The following is a 25,711-nucleotide window of genomic DNA, read 5'->3' as shown; positions in this document are numbered from 1 at the left end:
TGATTACAGAGAGTCATGTCTCCTCTCCGCCATCTTGCCCAACTCACTTTTGATAATTTATTTTTCATTTATAGGCTATACTAGGCTAATAGTGTTCAAATAGAACAATATCCCTGCTAGCAATATTTTGATTTAGAAAATTACAAATTTTCAATTAACACAAATCCTCTATGTTTTATTATATTTTTATTTATTTTATTATACATTTCCCAATTATATTTTAATCTAATGCAGGCTACAGTCATAAATTGTAAACCACAACTTTTGACAACTATGATCTAGATCAAAGGTTAGCAAACTACCTACAACTACTGAGTGAAATTTTGCCTACTACCTGTTTTTATAAATACAATTATTTAAAAATGCAAAAAACATGATTAGTTTGTTATCTGACCCTTGGGTCACAGTTTGCCAATCCCTGCTCTAGTTATCCTTTCCAACTCTGAAATTAAATGATTCTATGAAGATGAGATGTAAATCCAATTATACTATAAAGGCAATACCTTGCCTCAGCTCTTCTACCCGAAAGGTTATGATTAAAAAGGATTTGGGAACATTTTGCTAGATTATATTAGTAAAATGGAAGGAAAGAGAACTGGAGCAGAGGTATGGAATTTGTATTCTATTGTGAGTCGAAGGGTCTAGTTCTAGTTAAAAGATTTAGGCTGACCAGAAAGAAGGTTGAATAGTAAAGAAGTAGAATGGAGGTGAAGGAAATAAAGAAAAGGGAGAGTTAGTAAAATGAAGGTATGATGGCTGCATGGGAGGTAGATGGAGATTTGTGTAATTGAAGCAAACAACTTACATGAGGTTAGTTTGGGCCATTCAATTGATGAGCTTTCTGAAAGACAATAGAGAAAATGAGGGGCCAGAGATACAAGCTTTTCTGTCTTTCTGCTTCCTTGTTTTCTTCTGTCTTTTTTCTTTCTAGTCTTATTCCCTCTTTTTGGTATATTCTTTTCCCCTCATTCTATTTTTTCTGCTTTCTTCAATTACCTTTGTCTTCCCTCTTTGCCATCCACAATATGGAAATGCAGTGTGTATATGCATGTTCATATAAAGATATTTTGCATGTTATTAATTTTTGAAATGCAAAATCTAAATGCAGATGTACAATCTATATTTATCTTTATCCAATAAAGATAATTGCAGCCATGCAATTTAGAGTTGAAAAGAATCCTAGTGATAGCCTTTTCTAGCTTTTTTTACTCCACTTCCAGTACTAATGTGGATACTTGTGGCCCAGGGAAGTTGTGAGTTGTCTAAACTTTCACAGTAAGAAAAAAACCAGTATTTGAACCCAGGTCTTCTGACTTGTTAGGATTCTTACAAGGTGCTAAGTCAGTTATCTAAGTTAGCATGGTACTTAACAGTTCTTTTGTTCACTAATGTACTTAGTACTTATTAGAGTTCTACAAGATTCACACCTTTCCGAGAGCATATATAAGCTAGGATCCTCAACCAGGATTCAGGCCAGGAAATTCAGAAGTTATTCCATCTTCCACCTTTGTGCTGGTTGGAGATTCGGAGGAAGAGAGGCTGAAGATGGCAGAGGCAAAGGACTAGCGGCAAGAGATCTTGGAACCAAGACTACAGAAGGCTTCTAAGAAAGCTAACCAGGAAAAGAGACAAGATTGGAAAGAGAAAATAAAGGATTTGGACTTCAACTCCTGCCTGCATTTGAGATGATTATTACTCTGAACTGAAACGAAGGCTGCTCCCAGAAGTCCCCCGAGAAACCTGCTCCCAGAGGACATTATATTTTAAAGAAGAACATTACAGAGACTTGCTCTTTTTATATCCAGTTATAATTCATTTTTTATTTACATCAATAGTGACTGTTTTTTTTCCCTCTGTTTACCAGGAATCCTCAATGAAAATAGATAATCCTTCTGTCTCCCAAATACGCATATATTTTATGTGTCTCTCTCTTTCTCTCATTCTCTTAGGTGATCTCCCTGTTTTTGTAGAGCTTGCTATTCTTAACTTATAATAATGGAATATGGATAAGTCAAAGCTACAGTAATCCCAAATTTCATTTTCATCTTTCTTTTACTTTGTTTTCCCTCACCCACACCTCATTATCATTCATGGAATTTTATTCAGAGCTATTGAATAGCAAAAGTAGATTTGTTTCACCTTTTCCCTATGATCTCATCTTCACTCTTGTAGATTTGCTCATGAATAGTGAAGTACAGCCAGATGTTGGAAGAAGGAGTCTTACTGAACACTGATAAAACCCTAATTAATTGAGATTTAGCTTTATATCATACACTGGTTCAAAGAACTATAATAATAATAGTAGTAATAATAGTCAACATTTATATAATACTTAATTATGTACCAGGAAGTGTCCTAATTGTTTCACAAATATTTCATTTGATCCTTACAATAACCCTAAAAGATAGATGGTTTTATCCCCATTTTATAGATGAGGAAACTGAGATAAAGTTAAGTGCCTTGTCTAAGGTCACACAGCTAGGAAGTATCTGAGGCCACATTTGAACTTGAATCTTCCTAACTTGAGGCCAATAGCTATTTCCACCATGCCACCTAGCTAAGATGTATGTTTGTGATTCCTGATCCTGCTTCCTGTTTTCTACAAAAGATCTTGAAATTACCCTTATTTGAATACATTTCCTTCTTTCTGTCAGGTTAGATCCTTTATTTTCTTCACTTCCTCTATTTAAGTTCTACTTTTCCTTGAAATTTTCTTTGAATAACCTAGCCCAAAATGATCTTTCTGTGTTTCTGAATTCCTACGGTTCATAGTCTGTCACAAACTCTCTAGAATTTGATCACATGTTTTCAGATATATTCCCAAGATTTCACATATTTAGGCATTTATGTATATTGTTTCCCCTAACTAAGATTTAATCTTTTCTAAGGCAGGGTCAGTGTTTTGGGTTTTGTTGTTGTTGTTTTTAACATCCTGCAACAATATATGAAAAATTCTGGCCTTTTTTCAAATACTTGATAAGGGAAGGGAATTGCTTAAAAAAGAATAAAAAGAGAATTATTGAGTACATAAAGTATGTACATAAAAATGGAATCATAGTATATAATTACTCACTATAACATTAAATTCATTATAAATCTTGAACAATAATATAGATGAAAATTACCTTTTATAAATAAAAGATCACTTATAACAGAATCCACTGAGAAGCTGGACTCATGGCATGGATCCCAAAGACATTAGTGAGATTTCAGTGTATTTCTATGTTCATATTCAGTTCATGTGGCCCTTTATTAGTCTCTCAGAGCTGGAATCATAAAGACTTAATTTATTTAAACAAGTTGGTTAGTTCTGAACTATAGTTTCACTCCACTGGTTGCCAGGGTTTATTGAATTCTATAGTTCCTCAAGTCCCTCTTCTGTAAAATACATGGTTGAAAGCTACTAAATCCTTTGCTTCTCATTTGAGCTTCTCAGCATTGAATGAGTAGGCTTAAAGCCAAATGGCTAAATTGTGTGTTGTTTCCATTTGCATGACTATGTTTGACAGGTTCATGGGTGAGGCTAAAGGAGTTTCTGTAATGGGTGTGGTTCAATGTTTAAAAAAAAAAAAAAAGACAGGTGCATTTCACAGGTGATCTCCCTAGGGAAGGGAAGGGGCAGATGTCCTGGTAAGTATCCAATTTGACTTATTCTGAATAATCTTCACTCACTGAATTGATCACAAATTTATAAAATATATATTATAGCATATGGCTTGCTTTTACAGTCATAGTTATCTCTTAAGGATAACTTCTTTCTCTATAGCAGAAGACTGTGCTTATTGTGTATGATAGAAGAATAGCATGAGAAATACTAAATACAGCAAAAATAGCTCTTGAATCCTGTAATGTCCAGGTTAGCTTTCTGGAGGGCCTTGGACCAGCCATGATCTCAGCAGAATAATCACCACAAGAATAATCAGGGATAAAGTCCAAAGTCTTTTATTGTCTCCTTCAGTCTCCCAGTCAGCATCAGCAGTCTCAGTCAGTCAGCCAGTCAGACGCAGTCTGCACATCTAAATGTAATGTTCTGCTTTCTAGAACCCCCCACACTGGGGTGGATTAAAATATAGTGTCCAGACTAGCTCTCTGGAGGATCTCGGGACCAGTCCGAGTCCTTGGTCTTAGTGGAGAAGTGATGAAGGCAGGAGAGCCACCATGAGGCTGGTCTTTATCTTCAAGTGTGGCCTGTGGCCTCCAGCCTCCAGTCCTCTGTCTTCTCTGTCTGTCTCCGAGTCTCTTCCTTCCCAGATATCTTAGCTCTTATATACTCTATTCTAAGTATATCGTCATAGGTGTAAATCTTGTAGAATAGGTGTCAACTTGTAGAACTATACTAAGTACTTATAAACTAGAGAATCATAATCTCAATTCCACTGAGTTAACCCCTTGTTGTAAGATTACTTGTTTCAAGTACACTTGGCCCTCTACAGAATCCCACTATGGAAAAAGATCATTCTTGCTATCCTAGTTTTCCAACATAATCACAATGCTCCCTTTCTAGTTTTTCCATTGATAATGCCATCCCCTGTGCCTAAAATGGATTCTCCATATCAACCTTCAACTCCTTCCCAATCTTTCTTTGGAAGTCCCTTCTTTCATTTCCCAACTCAGATGTCACTTCTTCTATAAAACCTTCTACTACTCACTCATCTCCATGCTAAGATGAAAATCATCTTTAACTTCAAGTTTCTCGGCCTTCTGGCTTGACTTTTTTTTTGTGGTTAGCACATTTTTCCTTGTATCACAGTTCATTTTTATATCTATATCTACACACACAACATATATATGAATATCACATTATTATCACATTATCTTCTGAACTCCTTGAGGACTGGAATTTATATTGTGTCTATTTTTATATTTCCAACATCAAGCATAGGGCCTTGCATACAGTAGGTATTTATGGACAGTTGGGTTGAATATTTCAGTCAGATGAATTTAAACTAAATTTATAAAATGTCATTTTCCCAAAGACCTACCTTGGGAAGTAAGTGATACATAAGACATTCATTTACAACCATGTTTTATTAAGTGTTTCTCTTGACCCTAGTGTGAACTTCTGTTATCTGTTGTCATGACAACCCTGGAAATCAGAGTCTTGGGACTAGAGGATCAGGAAAGCTTTGGGAATACAGAAAATGGTCAGGAAGTATTGATTTATTGATTAGCAGATCAGCCAGATAGTGGACTTTTGACCATGGGAACTAGGTGATTTAACTTGGGAATGGTTGATTGTCCATTTCCATTATATCAGTGCTAAAAGCAATAGTAACTTCAGATAATTAAAAATAATAATGGAAGTAGAGAAATCACCATTTTTCCCCTCTCTTAGGAGCAGTTGTCATTCAGAAAATATCAATGATAAGGGTGAGGAACTTCATCCTTTTCTAGACTTTGCCAAATAATTTTTTTTTAATTTCACTAATATCTATCAATTAGGGATCAATGCTAGGAGCAGAGAGAAGTAACTATTATTAACTGCTTAAACCTCACTGATTGCTGCTTTTTCTTTATTTTCATACTTAGATAAGGCATTTGGATCAGAAAGTATAAGAATCTCGTAAATCTCTTGATGGAGTATTCAGTATTGATCGAGCTAATACAGTATACAATTTGGGAGAAAAAAAAACAAGGATATTGTGAAAAGAGGTAGGAAATAAGGAAGAAAACTTGATTCCCAGTCATATGATTCACTACCTGTATGAGCTTGGAAAACTACTTTCCATTCACTAACCCTGTTTTCTCATCTAAAGAAGGACTAAGTAGTGCTTCTATCATAGGACTATAGAATTTTAAAATATATAATCTATCTCTCAATCTATGAATGAAGAAATTTAGGACCAGTGAGACAAGTATTTTGCCCAAAGTCATGCAAAAAGTAGAACTAAGAAGAATCCAGATTCTCTGATTCCTATATCCAGTGTTTTTTCCATCATATCACATTGAGTCCATTAAATTTCTTCTGGCTACAAATTTTGTGATCTACTGAAATTGGGAGAAATTAGGGAAAATATTTGAGAAAGGAAATTAGGAGGTTCTTAGTAATTTACTCTTTGAATAATCACTATGTGCTTAGCCCAGAAACTTCAGAATATCCAAAAGAAACAGTGCTTTTCCCCAAGACTTTTACAATCTCATCAGAGAGACAAAACATACATACATTCAACAGAGAACATATTAGTACAGAAATCAATACAGTGCTTGGCACATAGTTTACATTAATAAATGCTCATTTAATGAATGAATAAATTGACTTCTTCAAGGAAATTAGACTATAGAAAAGTCATTGTGGGCCTTAGTAGTTGGGGAGTATATCATAAAAGAAATGGAATAGGAACTGGACCTTGAAATTTGGTTGGAATTTGAATTGGGATGAAGAAATTAGAGGAGATGGAGAAAAGAAAGTATGTCTGGCAACATGAGTCACAAAGATGAGAACAAACATGGCAATTTCAATGGCTAATACAAAAACTAGGCAAAATCAAGTTCTTCATATTTTTAAATTGAAGAAAAGATTGAATGGGTAAAAAATGTAGCTAGTTTACAGGATTCCTTGCATGCAGAATGAGTTCATCATCTACCATGGGCAGCTAGCTGCCTGTTGGACAGGTCCAACTGGGTATTCCAAGACATCTCAGACTCATCAGATTCAAAACAGAACTCATTAGTAGTCTTCTCCAAGATTCATTCTTCCTCCAAATGTCCCTTTTTCTGTCATAAGCACCACTCTTCTACAAGTCATTAATTTTTGCAATCCTGTAAATTTACAAAATTTACAAATTTAACATCTCTTCACTCCCTCTCATCTCATATAACCAATAAGTCATATCTGACATCCATCCTTTTGTCTTTATTAGCAGAGAAACCATCCTAGTTCAGAATCTCTCCCCTGGATTCTTTCAGTAACCTCTAAATTGGTCTCTATTACTCAGTTCTTTCCTTCTTCCAATCCATCCTCCTCATACCCACTAAGGTAATTTTTTTAAAGCATTTTTGACAGTTTCACTCTCTGACTCAGTAAACTCCGGTGATTCTCTGTTGCCTCAGATAAAATGCAAACTCCCTTTTGTCAATTAAAACCCTCTATAACCTGACTTCAACCTTTTTTCCAGTCTTAACATAATCATTACCCATCAAACACTCGTAACTGAACAATCTAGCTTTCTTGTAGTCATTCACAGCGAAGCCTTTCTGCATATCTTTACACAAACTCACCTCTAACCTGAAACTTAGTCCCTCTTCCTCTCTGTTCTTTGTAATTGTTGGTTTCCTTCAAAATTCAATTCAGGGCTCCCCGTATAGAACATAGGTTCTTTAAGGGTAAGGACTGTGTTATTGTCTTTGTATTATTTTCACTGGCATAATAGTTGATGTATACTTTTACAGATGTTTACTGATTGAGGAGTTTAGTCTAAATCTCATTTTTCTCATATGTAAAAATGAGAGATTTGAATTTGGGTACAAATCATAGTTATCCTAATTTTATGATTGTGTTATAATATGATGCAGTAAAAAATAGGGAGCCATTGACATTTTTTAAACTGGGGAGAAGGAAGAAGGGTAACATAAATGAAGGTGATAATTTAATGTGGATTCATCTGACAGTGAAGTGTGAGCCAGATTTGAAAGCAAGCTAAATCAGAAATTGACCAGTTAGTAGACTGTTGCATGTTTCAGACGTGGGATGAGGGGATTATGGTGACAAGTGTAAATAAAACAAGAGAAGAATCCTAAAAGTATTTCAAAGAATGAAAGAATCCACAGGATTACTATTAGATGGATTTAAGAGATGAAAGAGAGAAGTAAATGAATCTTGACTTCAAATTTGGATGGCAAAGAAGAGTCATGGTGTCAATTCCTATTTAAATTTGATTTTTATTTTTATTTTTTTATTAAATAACTTTTTATTGACAGAACCTATGCCAGGGTAATTTTTTACAACATTATCCCTTGCACTCACTTCTGTTCTGATTTTTCCCCTCCCTCCCTCCACCCTCTCCCCAAAGATGGCAAGCAGTCCTATACATGTTAAATAGATTACAGTAGATCTTGGATACAATATATGTGTGCAGAACCGAACAGTTTTCTTGTTGCTCAGGGAGAATTGGATTTAGAAGGTATAAATAACCTGGGAAGAAGAACAAAAATGCAAGCAGTTTACATTCATTTCCTAGTGTTCTTTCTTTGGGTGTAACTGCTTCCGTCCATCCTTGATCAATTGAAACTAAGTTAGATCTTGTCTTTGTTGAAGAAATCCATTTCCATCAGAATACATCCTCATACAGTATCGCTGTTGAGGTATATAATGATTTCCTGGTTCTGCTCATTTCGCTCAGCATCAGTTCATGTAAGTCTCACCAATCCTCTCTGTATAAATTTGATTTTTATTATAATCATTGGCTTGAACCAGATAATACTTTCTGAATCTTCTTAATTAGAGTTCTGTTGGAGTAAAATCATAAGAGAAGAGTGGATTTGGGAGAAAACATAGGGTGATAAGGAAACAAACTCATTCTAGCAATTATAACCCTTTCAAGAATCTTTGTTTTTTTTCTACAGAGAGAAACGGCATCCTTAGTGCCCTACCTATTGCTTATTGCTTATCTCCTTTTTCATACTATCACATTTATAGCACCTTTTTCTCCTCTGTCCCTTAATTTTTGTCCAAGGCAAAACACTGCTAGCATTGGCTATTTTCATAGCAAAGGTTCAACTAGACCCAAAATTGCAAATATGTTTCCTATGCTTGATAGAAAACAAAGTGTTTTTTTTTTTCTCTTTTAGTAAGAAGAGCTTGTTGGTTTTGATTTTGTTTTTTTTTTTTTTGTTTTTTTTTTTATTTAATTTTTCATCTAAAATCAAAAGTACTGAAGCAGCTGGTATGGGGTAAAGAGTCATGGCAGGAATCCTTTTTTCCCCTTTCTCTTTGAAGCTAGCACAGAAAAAGATACATGCTTCAGGCTTTACTCTTGACTTATACTCTATGTGTTTCCATGACTTGAGGCCTGTACCTTATTTTTAGGCAGTTGACTAGACTTAGAGGGGGAGGGGATCATAAATAGAGACGGGCATTGTTCTGCTTGGATACCAAAGCAAGCTATTTCTAGCTAACATACCAATGCGGCTCCAGCCAAGATAGCAGTCATTTAAAACTAAAGGAAAAGATGCCAGCAAACACTTCTCCTTTGCCAGAATGCAAACATGGGGACATCTCCAGCCAGTCCCTCTCATGTCATATTTGAGCAAGTGTTTGAGTTTGAGGTTTTCCTTCTTTGTGTTTGTTTTGGGAGGGGGCAATTTATTTTTAAGGACTTTTTAGATTCATTTGAACATTCACCAGCTTGTCTAGAAAATTACAGTAACATCCTACTTTTTTGTCTCTATTCCTACAGTAAAAGTGCAGTATTATCAGGAACAGGTCACAGTTAAGCTATATCCATCTGTATCTATTATGTCCATTATGTATTTGTACATATATATAATGTATCCATTCCTTACAATTATGACTCTAACAGTAAAAGAATTTAAAAACAAATATTAGTAAGCTAGAAACCTAAACTGGAAACAGATGCATCGGTCTGGACATAGAATCCATGCAGCCATCAAAGATTTTATTTTATGAAATATTTTTCAGCATATTGGTAATAACACAGTCTATAGCCCTTATTGTATCTCTCATCTCTGAGCATTCTTTTGTATGAGCAAAGAAATAACAGTGGGATTATAGAAGTATTTATTTGTTGTTCCAACTCTTCTTATTTGCTACAGTCTTTAAAGAATTTGTAGAAATGCATTAGGTACTTATGATTTTAAGTTCCTCAGGTTTAGTAAACCTTAAATTAGGAGTTCCAGAATGTTTCTAAAGGGAAGAATGTCAGTATTTCATGTGATTTTAACTGATTAGCTAACTTGCTATTCTGCTTCATACTTGACCTTCTTTTCTCTTTAAACTTCTCTAACCTCTACTGATTCATAGGACTTTCTCTATATTCCCTTCTCATTCTAGATGTTCATTCAAACCTTGAACTTCTTACCTTAAGAATACCTTTGCCTGGATGTGAACAGACAATTTTCAGCCGATGAAATTAAAGCCATCTAATAGTTATATGAAAAAATGCTCTAAATCATTGTTGATCAGAGAAATGCAGATTAAAACAACTCAGAGATACCACTACATACTTCTCAGATTGGCTAAGATGATAGGAAAAGATAATGATAAATGTTGGAGGGAATGTGGGAAAACTGAAACACTAATGCATTGTTGGAGTTTTGAAATGATCTAAACATTCTGAAGAACAATCTGGAACTAGGCCCAAAGGGCTATATAAAACTGTTCATACCCTTGACCTAGCAGTGCCATTACTGGTTCTGTATCCCTAGGAAATCTTAAAGGAGGGAAAAGGACCCCCTTTGAAAAAATGTTTGTAGCAGCTCTTTTTGTGGTAGCAAAGAATTAGAAAAATTGGAAAATTCCCCATTAATTGAGGATTGGCTGAACAAGTTGTGGTATATGAAGATAATGGAATATTATTGTTCTATAAAAATGATGATCAAGCTAATTTTAGAAAAGCCTGGAAAGATTTACATGAACTGATGCTGAGCAAAACAAACTGATGGAGGAATACATTGTACACAATAACAGCAAGAATGTGCAATAATCAACTATGAAAGACTTGGTTTTTCTCAGTGGTTCAGTGATCCAAAGCAATCTCAATAGACTTTGGACAGAAAATGCCATCTTCATTCAGAAAAAAAACTAAGAAGACTGAATGTAAATCAATACATTCTGTGTTTACTTCTCTTTTCTAATTTTTCTCTTCCATGGTTTTCCCTTTTGCTCTGATTTTTCTCTCCCAACATGATTCATGAAGCAATATGTATTAAAAATAAATATATTTATTAGGAAAAAAAAAGAATACCTTTGCCCCTGTGGCTTCTTACTCTGATTGTCTGGTACCTCTCACAACCTCCATTTTAAACAGAATGCCCAAATCAATTATATCTTCATTCTTCAGGCTTCACGCCTTATTTTCTGGACTTTTCTTACCATGGTTCCATATAGGTATCTTCTTTGTTTCTTCTATCATTCCTTTCAACTAAAACCTCTACTATTATCTTTTACTTTTCTCTTTCCCTCATCCATTATATCAACCATTTTTTAAAAATATCTTTACTTAATCTTTTGAGTTAATTTTTATATCACCATAGTTTTTCCTCAGTTTCCATTCTCCATTTTCTCATATCCTCCCCCACTTTTTTTTGAGCCAATTATGGTTATTTTGTACAGGCATAATAAGTTCTGTAACAAGGAGAATCCAATAGGGGGAAAAACTGTATTATGAAATGATTCTCATAATTCATGTTAGTAGTTATGTTTTATAAAGTTGCCACAAACACTGAATTAGTGAATACTAAACTGTTGTTCCTAGAGAACAATACAGGATTAGGTTCCTCTGAACCTCTGGATACAACATTTAGGTTAACACCTTCTGGAGCAGCCTTCTTTACAGATCAATGAATTTCCTCTTCCTTTTTCTTTGATGTACCATACTGTTAATTAATATTGAATTCATGACCAAGAACACTATAAATCATGCCTGAAGCTTATCTAAGCTTACATTAACATGTATTTTTTCCATAAAACACATTATCACTTTGTTTTGCTAAGGAATCCTACACAACACTTCAGTACAACAACTATTTTACACAGTGATATCAATAAAAAGCACAAAAATATGTTTACACTAAATAGACTGCAAAAAAGAATGATCATTAATAGGAAAACTGAAACCTCTATTAGAAATGTGTATGTTGGGTAACTCAAATTTTCTCTGCTCTGCATATATCTGTGCATTACTGCAAAGCTGCTTCAAGTGTTGATTTGTGGGTTATAAATAAATTTGAGAATAGGCAAACTGAAAAATACAGAATATGCAAATGAAGAGGATCACCTGTATTCACTAAGTGTGATGTGGCAGCTAAAGACAACATTAATTTAAAATACCATTTGCAAAATTTCATGGAGAGACATAATGGAACATTATGAATTGTTTGACCTCATAAAGTAGCCCCCCCCCAAAAAAAAAAAAACCCTTTAAAGGGAAGTAACATGAAACCCAATTAAACAATGTCATCCTGAGGGTATTTAAGGATAAAGCTGAAAGGAAGCTGACAATCAAAATAACAGACTTTTTTGAATAACAGACTTTTTTCCCCATCAAGGCCAGTGGAACCACTAAAATTACACCCAGCCAGCAATGTTGGAATGATTGGGTTTTGTTCATTGTTTTGAAGACCAAATTGAGCATAACTTGTCCAACTCTGGCTGTTCAGACCAATATGAGCTTGGATGATACAGATCAAGCACAAATGGTCCATATGAGCATTTCTAGTAGATATGTCTCTAAATTTGCTTATCCCACATTTTTTTGATCTACTGCAGTTCAGCTTCACTCATAGAATGCAGTGCCTTTTTTAATGTGAGTATGCCTTGCTGGGTAATCATTTGTCAATGTCTCCCATGTCATGTAATCAATTCCAGCATTCTTCAGAGACCTTGAGAGGATCCTTATATCACCTTTTCTGATCTCCAAGTGAATACTTGCCTTGTGTAATTTTTCTGTAAAATATTCTTTTATATAAATGTACATTTGGCATTCAAGCACTGTGGCTAATCCATCAGAGCTGCACTCTCTGCAATAGAGTTTGAATGCTTGGTGATTCAACTCAAGAAACAATCCCAGTGTCTAGCATCTTATTTTGTCAGGTGGTCTTTAGACTCTTCCTAAGACAATTCAAACAGAAACAAATCAATTTCCTGGCATGATACTAGTATGCTATCCAGGTTTTACCAGCATACACAATGAAGTCAACACAATGACTTTATATAAACTTTCAGCCTCCCAAATACTGAGCTAGCTCTGATAGTGCATGCATCAAACTCATCATCTACATGTATATCCCTGGAAAATATACTACCCAATTTTTGTAGTGGCAAGGAATTGGAAACTGAGTAGATGTCTATCAGTTAGGGAATGACTGAATAAGTTGTGGTATATAAAGGTAATGGAATAGTATTGTTCTATAAAAAATAACTAGCAGGCTGGTTTCAGAAAAATCTGGAAAGGCTGACATGAACTGATGATGAAGGGAACAGAATCAGGAGAACATTATACTTAGTAACAACAAGATTATATGATGATCAACTGTGATGGACTTGGCTCTTCTCTACAATGCAGTGATTGAAGGCAACTCCATTAGACTTGGGATAGAAAATGCCAATCACATCCAGAGAGAGAACTATGGAGACTGAATTGTTAATCATTTTTTCCCTGTTGATTTGATAGGACTGCATATATTTGACCTATATTAGATTGCTTACTGTCTTAGGAGGGAGGGAGCAGAAATATTTAGATCACAAAATTTTACAAAAATCAGTGTTGAAAACTATCTTTACATGTAATTGGAAAAAGTGAAATATTAATAAGTACAAGAAAAAAATTTTTACTATCAAGGTAAGTGAGCTTATCTGCAGCATTCAAAATTTCATAATTCGTTATAACCAATGGTTCCCATATAGGGATAGTGTGGTGCTGGATGGTAGAGAACATGTGTTTTCTTGGTGTTAGTCCAAAATTAGAACAAGCAGCAGAGAATTAATTCATAATTTGTTGCATCTCAGCCTCAAAGGCTGCATTGAGTGCTCAGTCATTTGTGAACCAAAAAATCATTCACCAGTTTTCTTTCCACTTTAATCCTGGCTTGTAGACTTCTCAATTTTAATAATTTATTGTTAACGTAGTAGCAGTGTGATGCTGTTTTTATCTTTGTTGAAGGCAACCGCAACGTTACTGAAAACATGCTAGAAAAACATGAGAAAAAGTACACGAGCTTATTTCATTCTGTTGGAAATCATAATAACATTGTCTGTCACCCAGAAACCTGGACAGGCATGCCTTCGTGAAACAGTACTGCTGAACTTGTCTGAGCAATCAGATTTTGCCACAATCTTCCACAAGCCCTCACAACTAGCAGTGTCAAAGCCCTTGGTCAGACTGACAGAAATTGAAACATACCTCTGTCCTGTTCCTGGCATTTCTCCTGAAGTTGTCAGGTAGTAAACACAATGTTGACTGTTCCTTGGCCCTGAAGCCACTAGATCTTAAGTAAATGACAGGGACAGGATTAGCCTATTAAGAAAAACTCTAGCAAGAGTCTTGTCAGTAATGACTAAGAAAAAAACCATTTCCTTTCTTTATTCCCACCCCCACCATTATTGTCACAAGATAATCTATTTCCCTTACCTTTGTGGAGATGGATAATGGAGGCCTCCTTGATTTCCTTGGGGATAATTTCCTCTTGCTTATAAGCCAGAAAATTTTCATCAGCTTTTGTGTGAGCAGAGTGAATCTCCCTGCCTTGTAAATCTCAGCTGGAATAGAATCAGTACCAATCTTGTTTCATGAGAATGTTTTCAAAATCTCTTAATGAGGAAATTTGACTAGAGAGGAATTAACTTCAACTTGAGCTATCTAGTCAGTGGCCTCAGCATTGTTTGATGGTAGTATATTGAGAACACTGGAAATGTTCAACTCATCTCTCCAAGATCATTTATCACTAAACAATATGGTTCCATGAACACTGAGTAGTTGAAATTTATCATAGGTCTTTGGCCCATAAATAGCCTCCAGGACATCACAAAGAGCTTAAAACTGACTTTCATCTGCCTTCTTATCAAGTCAAGAATCCTGCATGTTTCTCAGCTTCGCTTGCATTTTTTTTTCCTCCAGAGACTGATGAACTATCCTGCTGATAAACCCTGTGGGATTCTCATTTTTCCTTTAGCAGCTTCTGAATTTCCTCATCATTTTCATCAAACTAATCTTGACATTTGTAAATGTTTTGGCCCAGATGAGTAAATGCAGTACTTTACACCAACTCTCTGAAATCTGCTCACTTCCTTTTCTGCTTCACTATTGCCAACCATGTGTTGGCTCAGTTTTCCCTCCAAATTATTTAATAGTGTACTATTCTAGCTTGAAAAAAATTTCTTACCTGTTGATATTAAGTCTTCTGAGTCTTGCCTTAAGGATACTACTTTGTTGGATGCAGATACTTGGAGAAGATGTGTCAGAAACAGCAAGAGCAATGGTTACTTGGTACTGAAAATTTGTGCATCTCATGATCTTTTCATCACCAATAATGTTTTTCATTTACCTAAATGCAAGAAACCTTCATGGACACATCTTCACAGGAAATATTAGAGAACCTTGGTCAATGATTATTAATATCAGATAGGCATAAATAGGGTAATATAGGCTCCCCAAAAGTATTTTCTACTTTCCTAAAGATCATCAAACACAGAGTGCAACTCATAGAGGAATTCCAAATAGCTGAGGTCCTCAAAATGCTTCTCTTTGTGGATTATGTTCTGATCTCATCAAGCCTCAGAATACTATAGTCTCCTAAATGGGTCCCCTAATCATATAAAAGAGTTTGCCCTATCTATAATGGAAAAGGCAAGTACATCTGGAGTTCATTGAACTAATCCACCTCATTTGCTATTCTATAGGTATCCTATAGAATGTTCTTTACCATTTTAAATACACTAGAACTCTATTTTTAAAAAAAGATAAAAAACATTCTTAACTTGCAGGCTTGTACTAAAGAATTTAGCCAAAACTGTAAGTTATTGACCTCTGAATTCGATGAATAATGCCTGTTGTCCACATTATCCAATGTAGTTGGATGGACAACTTTAGCTCTCCTCCATGAGAATATATTTCTTGGGTGTACAGCAAATGTCAAATAACTTCAGTCCAAAATTGAATAGGAGGAAGAAGGGAGAAGTCTGAATTGCCTTTGGGAAATTACAAGTTTCTTTTAATGATTCAATTTTTCCCTGAAAGGCTCATCTTTTAAATTCCAAAATTCTAGTGTTACTGTATATATTCTACTGTTACTGTGAATTGTGAAATACTAAAATCCCAAAGGATAATGGATAGGTTCATAGTATATATGAATAAGCTTTATATAACACATCAGGAACACTAAATTCTAATATCAAATAATTGTTTGGATCCTTTTGGCAGATTTGATTCATAACAAGATTAGTAAATGTGAATAGGTTATAGTTTCTGTCATGGGAAGAACTGACCTCATAGGATCACTGATTTATTGAAGTTTGAGGATATTTGTTATTCGTTCATTTATTTATTGATCCATCTAAGAATTCATCCAGTGACAATAAACTCCTAAATTTTGTTCCTGCATCTAATGTGTTTTTAATGTTCAAACTCTGACTTTATTTTAAATTAATCCATATCTTAGTTCTTTACAAGAATTATCCTTTAGCCACCTCAGAACTGAACTCTAGTAACCAATAAAAAAAAGCAATCAATACAGTGAGCATGTCTTGGAATGTGTACAACATTCTGTCTTTGTGAGGTTTTCCCCATACCATTCTACCTCCCCCCCACACCTCTTTTCCAAGAGGAGGGTTGGTTCCTGATATGTCCTTTGGTTCCAAGAGCAGTCATGAAAATTACTGATAGCGTAGCTTGCTTCTAGTGTTTTTCATTTTCATTATATGACTTTTTTGTAGTGTGTTTTAATTATTACAGTCCATATAAGTTCATGTAAATCCATATTTAGCTGATATTTTTATTATTTACTTTATAATACTATGCCATATAGTCACATCACTACTTAGTCATTTTCCATTCAGCAGACACATTTTAAAGTGATCCAAACAACCCTCTTACAGTAAAAGTTTCTTCATTCTCCACATTTCTTGTGTTGTTGTTTTTTACTGCCTTAAATAAATTTGAAACTTTTGTCTGAATAGCTGCTCAGCCAAGAGGAATGCTTTGGTTGTTGTTGTTTTTATTGCAGTCTTCAGTCCATAAAACAAAGAGAATTCATTTTTGTCACTGTAATATTTCTATTCCTTACAGTTGTTTACAAACCACATAAAGAAATTCTTTCAGCTTTGCTTTTTTTTCCTTTTACTTCTCCTGCTTATCTTACAGAATTCCATCCAGGACATTTAGGCATTTCAACACCTCTTTCTACTTTAGAGTTACTATGACTATATTAATGCCATTCGATTACATAAAATTTTTGTTCTAATTGCAAGCCTCTACTTTTTTGCACTGACAGTTTTTCTATCTAAAGTAGTCTTCCTTTTGTACTTTGTGTTAAGTTCTTAAAAAAAAAAAGTTAACATACTATTAATTATTATGTTTCACAACAGGATATCACATCCCCATAGAAAGATAGGCTTGTGCAAACTAATGACACAGTTGCATATTAAACACTCAGTACTTCACAAGAACCTCATCAAATTGAATTTTAACTCATATTAGATACAACCTGATAACATTTTATAATTTGCACTAAATCTGCTTCTGCATATTTTAAACTGAATTAATTACAACCTAGGTATTTACCATTCAACATTTTTAATAATTGTTTTTTGAGCCCAGCTACTGAGGTAAAGAACTCACTACAACACAAAAATTGCTAGGAAAATTGGACATCATTGTAACAAAAATTAGTTTTAGAGCAATATTCATACTACATACCAAATTTAAAACTCCAAATTAAACTTAAATATACAAAGTCACATTCTAATTGTTGGGGCAAAGAACTAGAAACTAAGAAGTTGTCATCAAAGATAACCTTCTAATAACTTTGCTTATTTTTGAAATTAAAATTAGGTAGTCTCAAAGTTCTGACCAGATTCCTATTCTGTTCATTTGTAGTTTATTTCCATTACCACTCAGTTATGTCAGGAAAAAACTTTTTTCATCTTGGCCTAAATTATTGCCTTAACATTTTAGAACCTACTGACAAAGTCATGTCTAACTCAGAGAAACTATACTGAAGATCCAGGGTATTCCCTGTAGTTCTTTCTTCTGCCACTCTTGAGGTGGTTAGAGTCCTCCTTTTATTTAGAACTTTATAATAGCATTAGGTTTACTATTTTTAAAAGAAGCATCTGCAAGTGAAAATTTGAAAACAGCTACTTGTTAGTTTATGGACTTGTTTCTAATCTGGTGTTTGCAAGGAATTAAGTGAAAGTGTAAACCCTTATTGATTACCTTCTTCTTATATGATATCTCTGGTGTAATAATCACCTCTTGTCTTCATTAGGTAGAATAAAGTGTGCTACTTGTAGCACTTTACTTTTTTAATTAAGCCAAAGCTTAATCTTTGTTTTTTTTTTTTTTTTCAAAATAATTTCTCTAGAAGACATAAAAAAATGAGGTTATGGGGCAAGATTATAAAGTAAGAGCATTGAAGACTATGAATAAATTAATGGATGGATGGATGGATGGATGAACAAATAAGGCTTTTATTTGTGCAAGGGGCTTATAATACCAATAGAAAAATAATCCAATTCCTGTTGTTCTTAAGGAGTTCACATTCCAATGAAGAGAACAACACATAGAAAATTTTAGTCACAAGTTAAATGGAAGAGTCCCATGGTCCTTAGCAGAGAATGGCCAAAACAGATGATATTTGACTTTTGTTTTACGACTGGATTTGATGACTGGAAAAGAGTGAATCTGATGTCTCTGGGCAACTCTGTCTCACTTAAATCCAACTTGATACATGAGTCAAGCTAATATCTCCATAATTTCATTTCCTAAAATCATATTTGTTTCTGATCTTGAGTGATTTGATAAGGCCAAAGACATTGGTGAGAAGAATTGTCCTTTTTGGGTCTTCAGTAGAGTTGAGTCTTTAACATATGCAGGAACAGTTGCCAGGCTGCATCTCCCCAGGGGCTGCTTCCAAGTATGATGGCTGACACTGATGGAAATATTAATGTTCCCAAGGCTCTTGGGTTCAAGTCCTATCATGATCTCAGGAAAGGCAGTAGTGGTAGTTGGACTTGCCTGGCACATGCTGTTTCCCTTCTTTTCTTCAGTGTCTTATAACTTCATGAAGACTGACCTGCCTGCCCTGTATGTAGCAGCTGGCTGGGAAGTGATAGAAATGGCTGGGTCCCTCTACACATTGATGATAGCTATGAGGGTTGGGCTGGAAGCAGGATTGATGGTCATGGGGATGCTGCCACTTTCTAGGTTTCTGTGCTTTTTTTGTGGCAGGTGGTCAGCAGTTGTTGCTAATGCTGATGAGTGTTGGAATCCTTACAAAGTGTTAAGTCATTAGAATTGATAGAGACAATAATTATCCAATTTAGCATGGCTCAATATGATTGTTCTGATCCTACAAGATGTTATGGGCCAGAACTTGAAACAAAGTACTAAGTGGAATTAAGGAGACAATGTTTAAATCTAGTTTAGAATTGATTTAATCCTACAACAAATAATGGTTTCCCAATGATATAATGATTGGTGTGTACTCAGTGTAAAGCATATAAGCAAGAAACTCTCAGGGCCTAAGGGCACTCTAGGAGATAGAGAAGCCCACTCTCAGAGGCAGTCAGATTCATTCCATTTTCCACCTTTGTGCTGGCTGAAGGCTGAAGGACAAACCTTTGGATTTGGAGACATTCGGAGGGAGCTCTTGGAACCAAGGAGAGAGATAGGTCTCTGTTAAAGCTAACTGGGCCCAAGGAAAGAGACAAGACTTGGAAGAAGAAAATAAACATTTGGATTTTATCAGCTGGCTGTATTTGAAGCCATTATTACTCTGAACTGAAACTAAGGCTGCCTCCAGAACCCCCCCCCCCCCCCCCCCAAGAAACCTGCTCCCAGAGAGAACCGTCATATATTATACAAAAGAAGAGAGCACCACAGATGAGGAAATGGGCCGGCTCCCTTTCCCCAACTATTTCTTCCCTCAGTGGTGACTAGGAGTGCCAAGTTGAAAAGCAGGTCTTGTATTTGAGAGACAGTATTATCCTAAGGCTCTTGGACTTAGGCTCCTGTGCAGTACCCATCAGTCTGAAAGGAAACAGTGGTCAAGGTAATGCTGAAGGTGATTTGGCCCATGCTGCCTTCCTGTCTCTCCAAGGTCCTCACTGCTTCAACCAGGATATTTTGCCTGCCCTATGTAAATTTGGTTCTCAGTGGTGGAATGAACATGGGCCTTCAGATCATAGCATCACAGAGCAGAACTGGAAGGAGTTATCATCTCTAAGTCCTCATTATACAGATAAGGAAATTTCTCAGTGGAGAAGTTGTCATTTGCATTTGCACAAGGCTCTTCAACTAGCAAAAATGAAATCTAAGTTTCAATTCCACATCCTCTAATTCCCAATCCTGTGTTTTTCATATTCATTGCCTAATCTTCTAGCTTTTTTACTTACTAGCTTCTTTACCTTAGGCAAATTAAGTAAATGGCTTTGGGCTTCATTTAATTCAACAATAAAATGAGTCTTGGTCTATCTGATTTCTAAGGTTTCCTCAAACTCTGACATTGTGTGCATTTTATGAAGACGTGGATTCTGTATATATTCTTTTTTTTACATAATCATTAACTTTGAAAATGCTTTTGAAGTCAATTTAAGAATTTTCTCCTGGGGTCAGGAGAAAAAAACAAATTTTAAAATACCTTGACACTGAAGGAGATTAAGTACTTCTTGGTTTTTCAAGGTAGTAAGTTTGTAGAGAGGGAATAAATTCATATTAAGTAATCAAACATCAGTCATGCAAGCTGACACTAATGATAATTCACAATTATAGCTTGATATTATTAATGGCTTTCTTCCTCTTCTCAGGTTGCTGCTGTCGATCTTTTAGTGCCTGGAGTTGGAGAACTCTTTGGAGGAAGCCTGAGAGAGGAACGGTTCCATTTACTGCAACAACGGTTAGCAAGGTATGGAAAACTTTTTATCTTTTTTATCTTGTCTTATCAGAATAGCAAAAAATATAGAATCGGGGTCTAGCTTATTAGGATAGTTGATGTTATCTATATCACATACTCCTTCAGGGGAGTGGTGTGTTAATCAAGATTTTTCTGAAAGGCCACACCTGATATTAAAATAAGTGTCATTTGTATATAATTTGCATACTTTCCATACATATCTAAAAGAATTATATCCTATTCTTGAATAGTTTTTCACTTTTAAAAAATGTTGCATTCCTCCCTTCTGCTATTTTTTCTTTCTTATACCTTTCTTATTTTACCTACTAATTATAAATACTTCAACATTGTGCCAGTATGAAGAAAGAAGAGGGATGTTATGGCAAGTATCACTAAAACTTTTTCTAAGTCGAAGCTTAGAACATGTTCTACAACATGATGTAGTTAATAAAAACAGCATTAGAATTAGAGCAGGAGTTAACCACCAAAGACTTTTCATCTTTGTTTTCAATAACCTCTAACAGAAGTTTAGCATTTTCATAATTCTGAGAAATGGTCCCAAGGTTTCAGAAAACTGCTAATGGGGTCAGGGGAAAAAAAAAAAAAAGGTAGAGAACCTCTTATTTAGAATCACAAGACCTGGCTTTGACTCTTGGTTCTATCACTTGCTATTTGTATGATCTTAAGTAAATCTCTCCAAGTCTCAATATCCTCCTCTGAGAAACAAAACAGTCAGGTAGATAGTCTTAAGGTCCTTTTCAACTCTAAGCCTATGAATTCTAATCTTAAATGAAATTCTGTAAGTACTTCCTTCCTCTCCATGAGATATACTCTCCATTAGGGTTGCTGCCTGTTTGAAAAACCAGGCATATTCACTTTGGAAAAGAAAATACTTCATGGGACTAGAGAGGTGAAAAACATAATAGCTGTTTTCAGATATTTAAAGTTTGTCATATAAAGGGAATAGATTTCTTCTGCTTGTTCATAAAGTATAGAATTAGGACCAATAGATACAAACAATAAGGAAACAAATTGTTGGTTACTGTGAGGAAGAACAGCATTTTAGATTTGTGTGTATATAAGTATACACATACATACGTGGAGAGGAGAGGTCTTTGGATTACAAATTCAGCATTCTTCCTACCACCTCATAATGATGATTTTTCAAGACCTTTAACCAACAATGTGCTAACCATTTCAATTATATATAGTCCTCAGATAAAGACACACCATGTCAGCCTCAGCCTGTTGTCTCTGAGGTCTTTAATGCTCTAACCTGAGACACAAGAAAGGACTTTGAAGAGCCGTCATGCTAAAGTTCAAAGACCCAACTGAATCCTACCCTTAAAGGTAGAAATCAGCAAAAAGAACCTAAGGGCACCAAGGTGAGATTAAGCAGGGTAGATTTCCATCCCTTCCCCTCAAAAAAAAAAAAAAAAAAAAAAAAACTTAGCCTGCACTGCCAGTGCTAGAAAAATGAATAAATCAAAGAAAACACTACAAACCTAGAGTTCCCCCAAAAGGAAAAAATAACTGCACAATTCTTGTAAATAGATTCAAAGGAAAAAAGAGATTTTCCACAAGCAAAAACAGAAGTAATTAAAAGAGATCATGAGGAAAACTACATTTTGCTAAAAAGATACCACAGACAAAATCATATCAATGCTCTTGTTGTTTAGTTATGTCTTAACACTTCATGACTTCATTTTGGGGTTTTCTTGACAAAGTTACAGGGTGACTTGCCATTTCCTTCTCCCGCTTATTTTATAGATGTGGAAACAGAGGCAAATAGGACTAAGTGACATAGCCCAAGATCACTAGTGTCTGCGGCCAGATTTGAACTTCAGTCTTCCTTACTCCAGGACTAGTACTCTAAACACTGCACCATTTGAACATACATACACCAAATTGCATATCATCCAAATTCTTAAAGGAAAAATTCAGTGAATAACAGTAAAACTATATTAACTAATTCAATTTATCCCTCTCAGAACTTAATCATGAAGTAAATAAGAAAGATATTAATAAGAGGAATAGAATTTGAGAGAAATTAGATATGGTAGGCCTCTGGAAAAAATTGAATGAAAATAGAATGATTGTCTCTTTCAATCAAATTTATCTTTGCTTTTGCTTTATCTGAAATTTTGATTGCTATCTTTCCCTTTTTACTAGCTTTTTCTCAGCATTTTCCCAAAAATTGACCATGTATTCAGAAATAAAAACATCACAAATGAATATAGAAAAGCAGAAATATTAAATGAGCCCATTTTGGGCCATAATACAATAAAAATTGAATTCAGTAAAGGATTCTTGAAAGCAAAGATTAAAAATTAATTGGAAATAAAATAATCTAATCCTAAAGAATGAGTGAGTCAAAAGATAAATCATAGAAACTGTTAAGGGACAGGTCAGTTCTCCAAGAGCCCCCACAGCTGTGGTTTATAACATCTAAAGGATTTGCAAGGCAGCCTTTGCTAACACAGGTGTTGTATACTAGGAATGAGATAAATCGGAGGTAGAAGGAAGAGAAGTCAGACAACGGGATGGCCCCTCAGTCAGAGAGGTTAGAGAACAGCAACTGCTTCTTGGTCTCCTTGTCACAAGGAGATCCATTCTGGGTTGGATCTCCAGAAACCACTGTCAGGTGGCTCCCGTGTATTCCAACAGCTCTCCCATGTATTCCAGCAATGTGGGGCAAGAATTACAAGAAGAACCAAAGCTGTTCATGAGAAGGATCCTTCCATAGTTAAGGAAGAAAAGCCCCAGTAAGATTTTTTTAGTTGGGGTAATTAAATGGGCCTACACATCAAAGGGCCGAGCCAGAAGACTGATGAGAGACTGAAATGCCTATTCTGACTGGAGTCCTCTTCTCCATTTGAAAGTTTGCCTCGATCAACATCTGCTACAACCATCCAGAAGTGATAGTGCTGCTTGCATTCCTCAGTGCGTGGACCATGCTTGGGGTGGGGGAACAGCAAAAAAAAAAAAAAAAATGGGGAATTGTTAAGGGTCAGGTCAATTCTTCGAGAATGTCCACAGCTGTGGATCATAACATCTGAAGGAGTTGCAAGGCAGCCTTTGTTGTCACAGGTGTTTGCTGACTGGGAATGAGATAAATTGGAGACAGAGGGAAAAGAAGGGAGATCAGACAACACAATGCCCTCTCAATCTTCTTGTATCATCCTCTCACAAGAGGAGATCCATTCTGGATTGGATCTCCAGCAGCCACTGTCAGATGGCCCTCGTGTATTCCAATAACTTTCCTGTGTATTCCATAAAAAGAGATAACATAATCAAATGTGTGGGATACAAACAAAGCAGTAATTAAAGGAAATTTTATTCCTGTAAATTTTACATCAATGAAAGAAAGTATGGATCATTGAATTTGGGTATATAACAACAACAACAAAAAAGTAGTCACTTAAACACCAAAAATTGAAATCCTGAAAATCAAAACGGGTATTAATAAATCAAAAGTTTAAAAAAAAACCTAATAAATAAAATTAAGAACTGATATTATAAGGGGAAAAAATCTATAAATAGGTTGGTCAAAGAAAGAAGAAAACCAAATTACCTATATCAAAAATGTGAATGTACCACCAGTGAAGATGAAAATATGATATAATAAAAATAATTAAGTGAAATTGTGAAATTTACATTTTTGTAAATATTCATCTAATAGTTTTGATATCTAAACAAGGGAATACAAAAACAAGGATCATATTATAGACCAATTACCACAATGAATATTAATGCAGAAATTTTAAATAAAATATTAGCAAAGAGACTGTAGCAGTATATCTCAAAGGTCATATACTTGAATCAAGTTAAAATTTGTGCCAAGAGTGCTCAACTAATTCAGTATTAAGAAAATTATGGGAGTGATTAACTGTATCAACAATGGAAACAAAATTAAGAAGAAAAAAAAGATTATCTCAGTAGATATTTTTGACAAAAAACTGTAGCCATTTCTATTAAAAACCATAAGGAAACATAAGAACAAACAAAGCTTTTTTAAAAAATGATAAGCATTATCTATATAAAATTAAGAGCAATCATCTGTAATGGGTATACACCAGACACCTTCTCAATAATCTCAAGAGTAAAGCACAGGTAGCCATTATCACCACTATTATTCAATATTCTACTTGAAATGCCAGCTATAGCAATAAGACAAGAAAGGAAGGAAGGAAGGAAGGAAGGAAGGAAGGAAGGAAGGAAGGAAGGAAGGAAGGAAGGAAGGAAGGAAGGAAGGGAGGGAGGGAAAAGAAAAGAAAAGAAAAGAAAAGAAAAGAAAAGAAAAGAAAAGAAAAGAAATTGAAGGAATTAGAATAGGCAACAAAGGAGACAAAACTATAATTCTTTGTAGATGACATGATGGAATACTTAGAGCACCTGAGAGAATCAACTTAAAAAACTACTTGAAACAATTAGAGTTGAAACTATAAAAGAAATCTACATAATCCATCGGTATTTCTATATATTATCAACAAAGACCAGCAAGAAAGAAAGAAAAATAGTTGCAAACAATATAAAGTACTTGAGAGTATATTTAACAAGATATGCATAAAAATTACATGAACACAATTACAAAACAGTACAAATAAAGCGAGATCCAAATAATAAGAAATATTCATTGCTCTGGGTGCCCAGGAAAAGCTTCTCAAAAAAATTCAACTCTCCCAAAGTGTAATAGGCTATTTTAGTTGAGGGTGGCACAGGAGAACATGAAGCTAAGAACAAATAACCATTTGACATGTTTGCTGTAGTATAGATTTCCTTTATGTATAGGTAACAACTGAGACACCTTCCAAATCTGAAATTCCGTGTGATTCTCTATGTGTAATATATTCAAATTTTAATTTCCACTTTACTTTCTAGATTTTCCATGTCTTTTTTTTTTTTTTTTTTTAATGCATAAACACTT

General features: G+C 34.9%; 1 protein-coding gene across 1 annotated transcript in view; it reads left to right on the top strand.

Annotated features, from left to right (window-relative positions):
• Nucleotides 1-25,711, top strand: part of NARS2 (asparaginyl-tRNA synthetase 2, mitochondrial) — a 156,904-nt gene that overhangs the window by 121,992 nt on the left and 9,201 nt on the right. Inside the window, exon 12 of the mRNA XM_003764620.4 lies at nt 20,699-20,796. Coding sequence (XP_003764668.1) covers nt 20,699-20,796 — 98 coding nt within the window. The remainder of the gene's footprint in view (nt 1-20,698; nt 20,797-25,711) is intronic.

The sequence above is a fragment of the Sarcophilus harrisii genome, chromosome 3 (genome assembly GCF_902635505.1).
Source record: "Sarcophilus harrisii chromosome 3, mSarHar1.11, whole genome shotgun sequence".
In the NCBI taxonomy this organism is placed as follows: Eukaryota; Metazoa; Chordata; class Mammalia; order Dasyuromorphia; family Dasyuridae; genus Sarcophilus; species Sarcophilus harrisii.
Note: the sequence above shows the minus strand (reverse complement) of the source record. Positions and strands in the feature narration are given on the sequence as shown.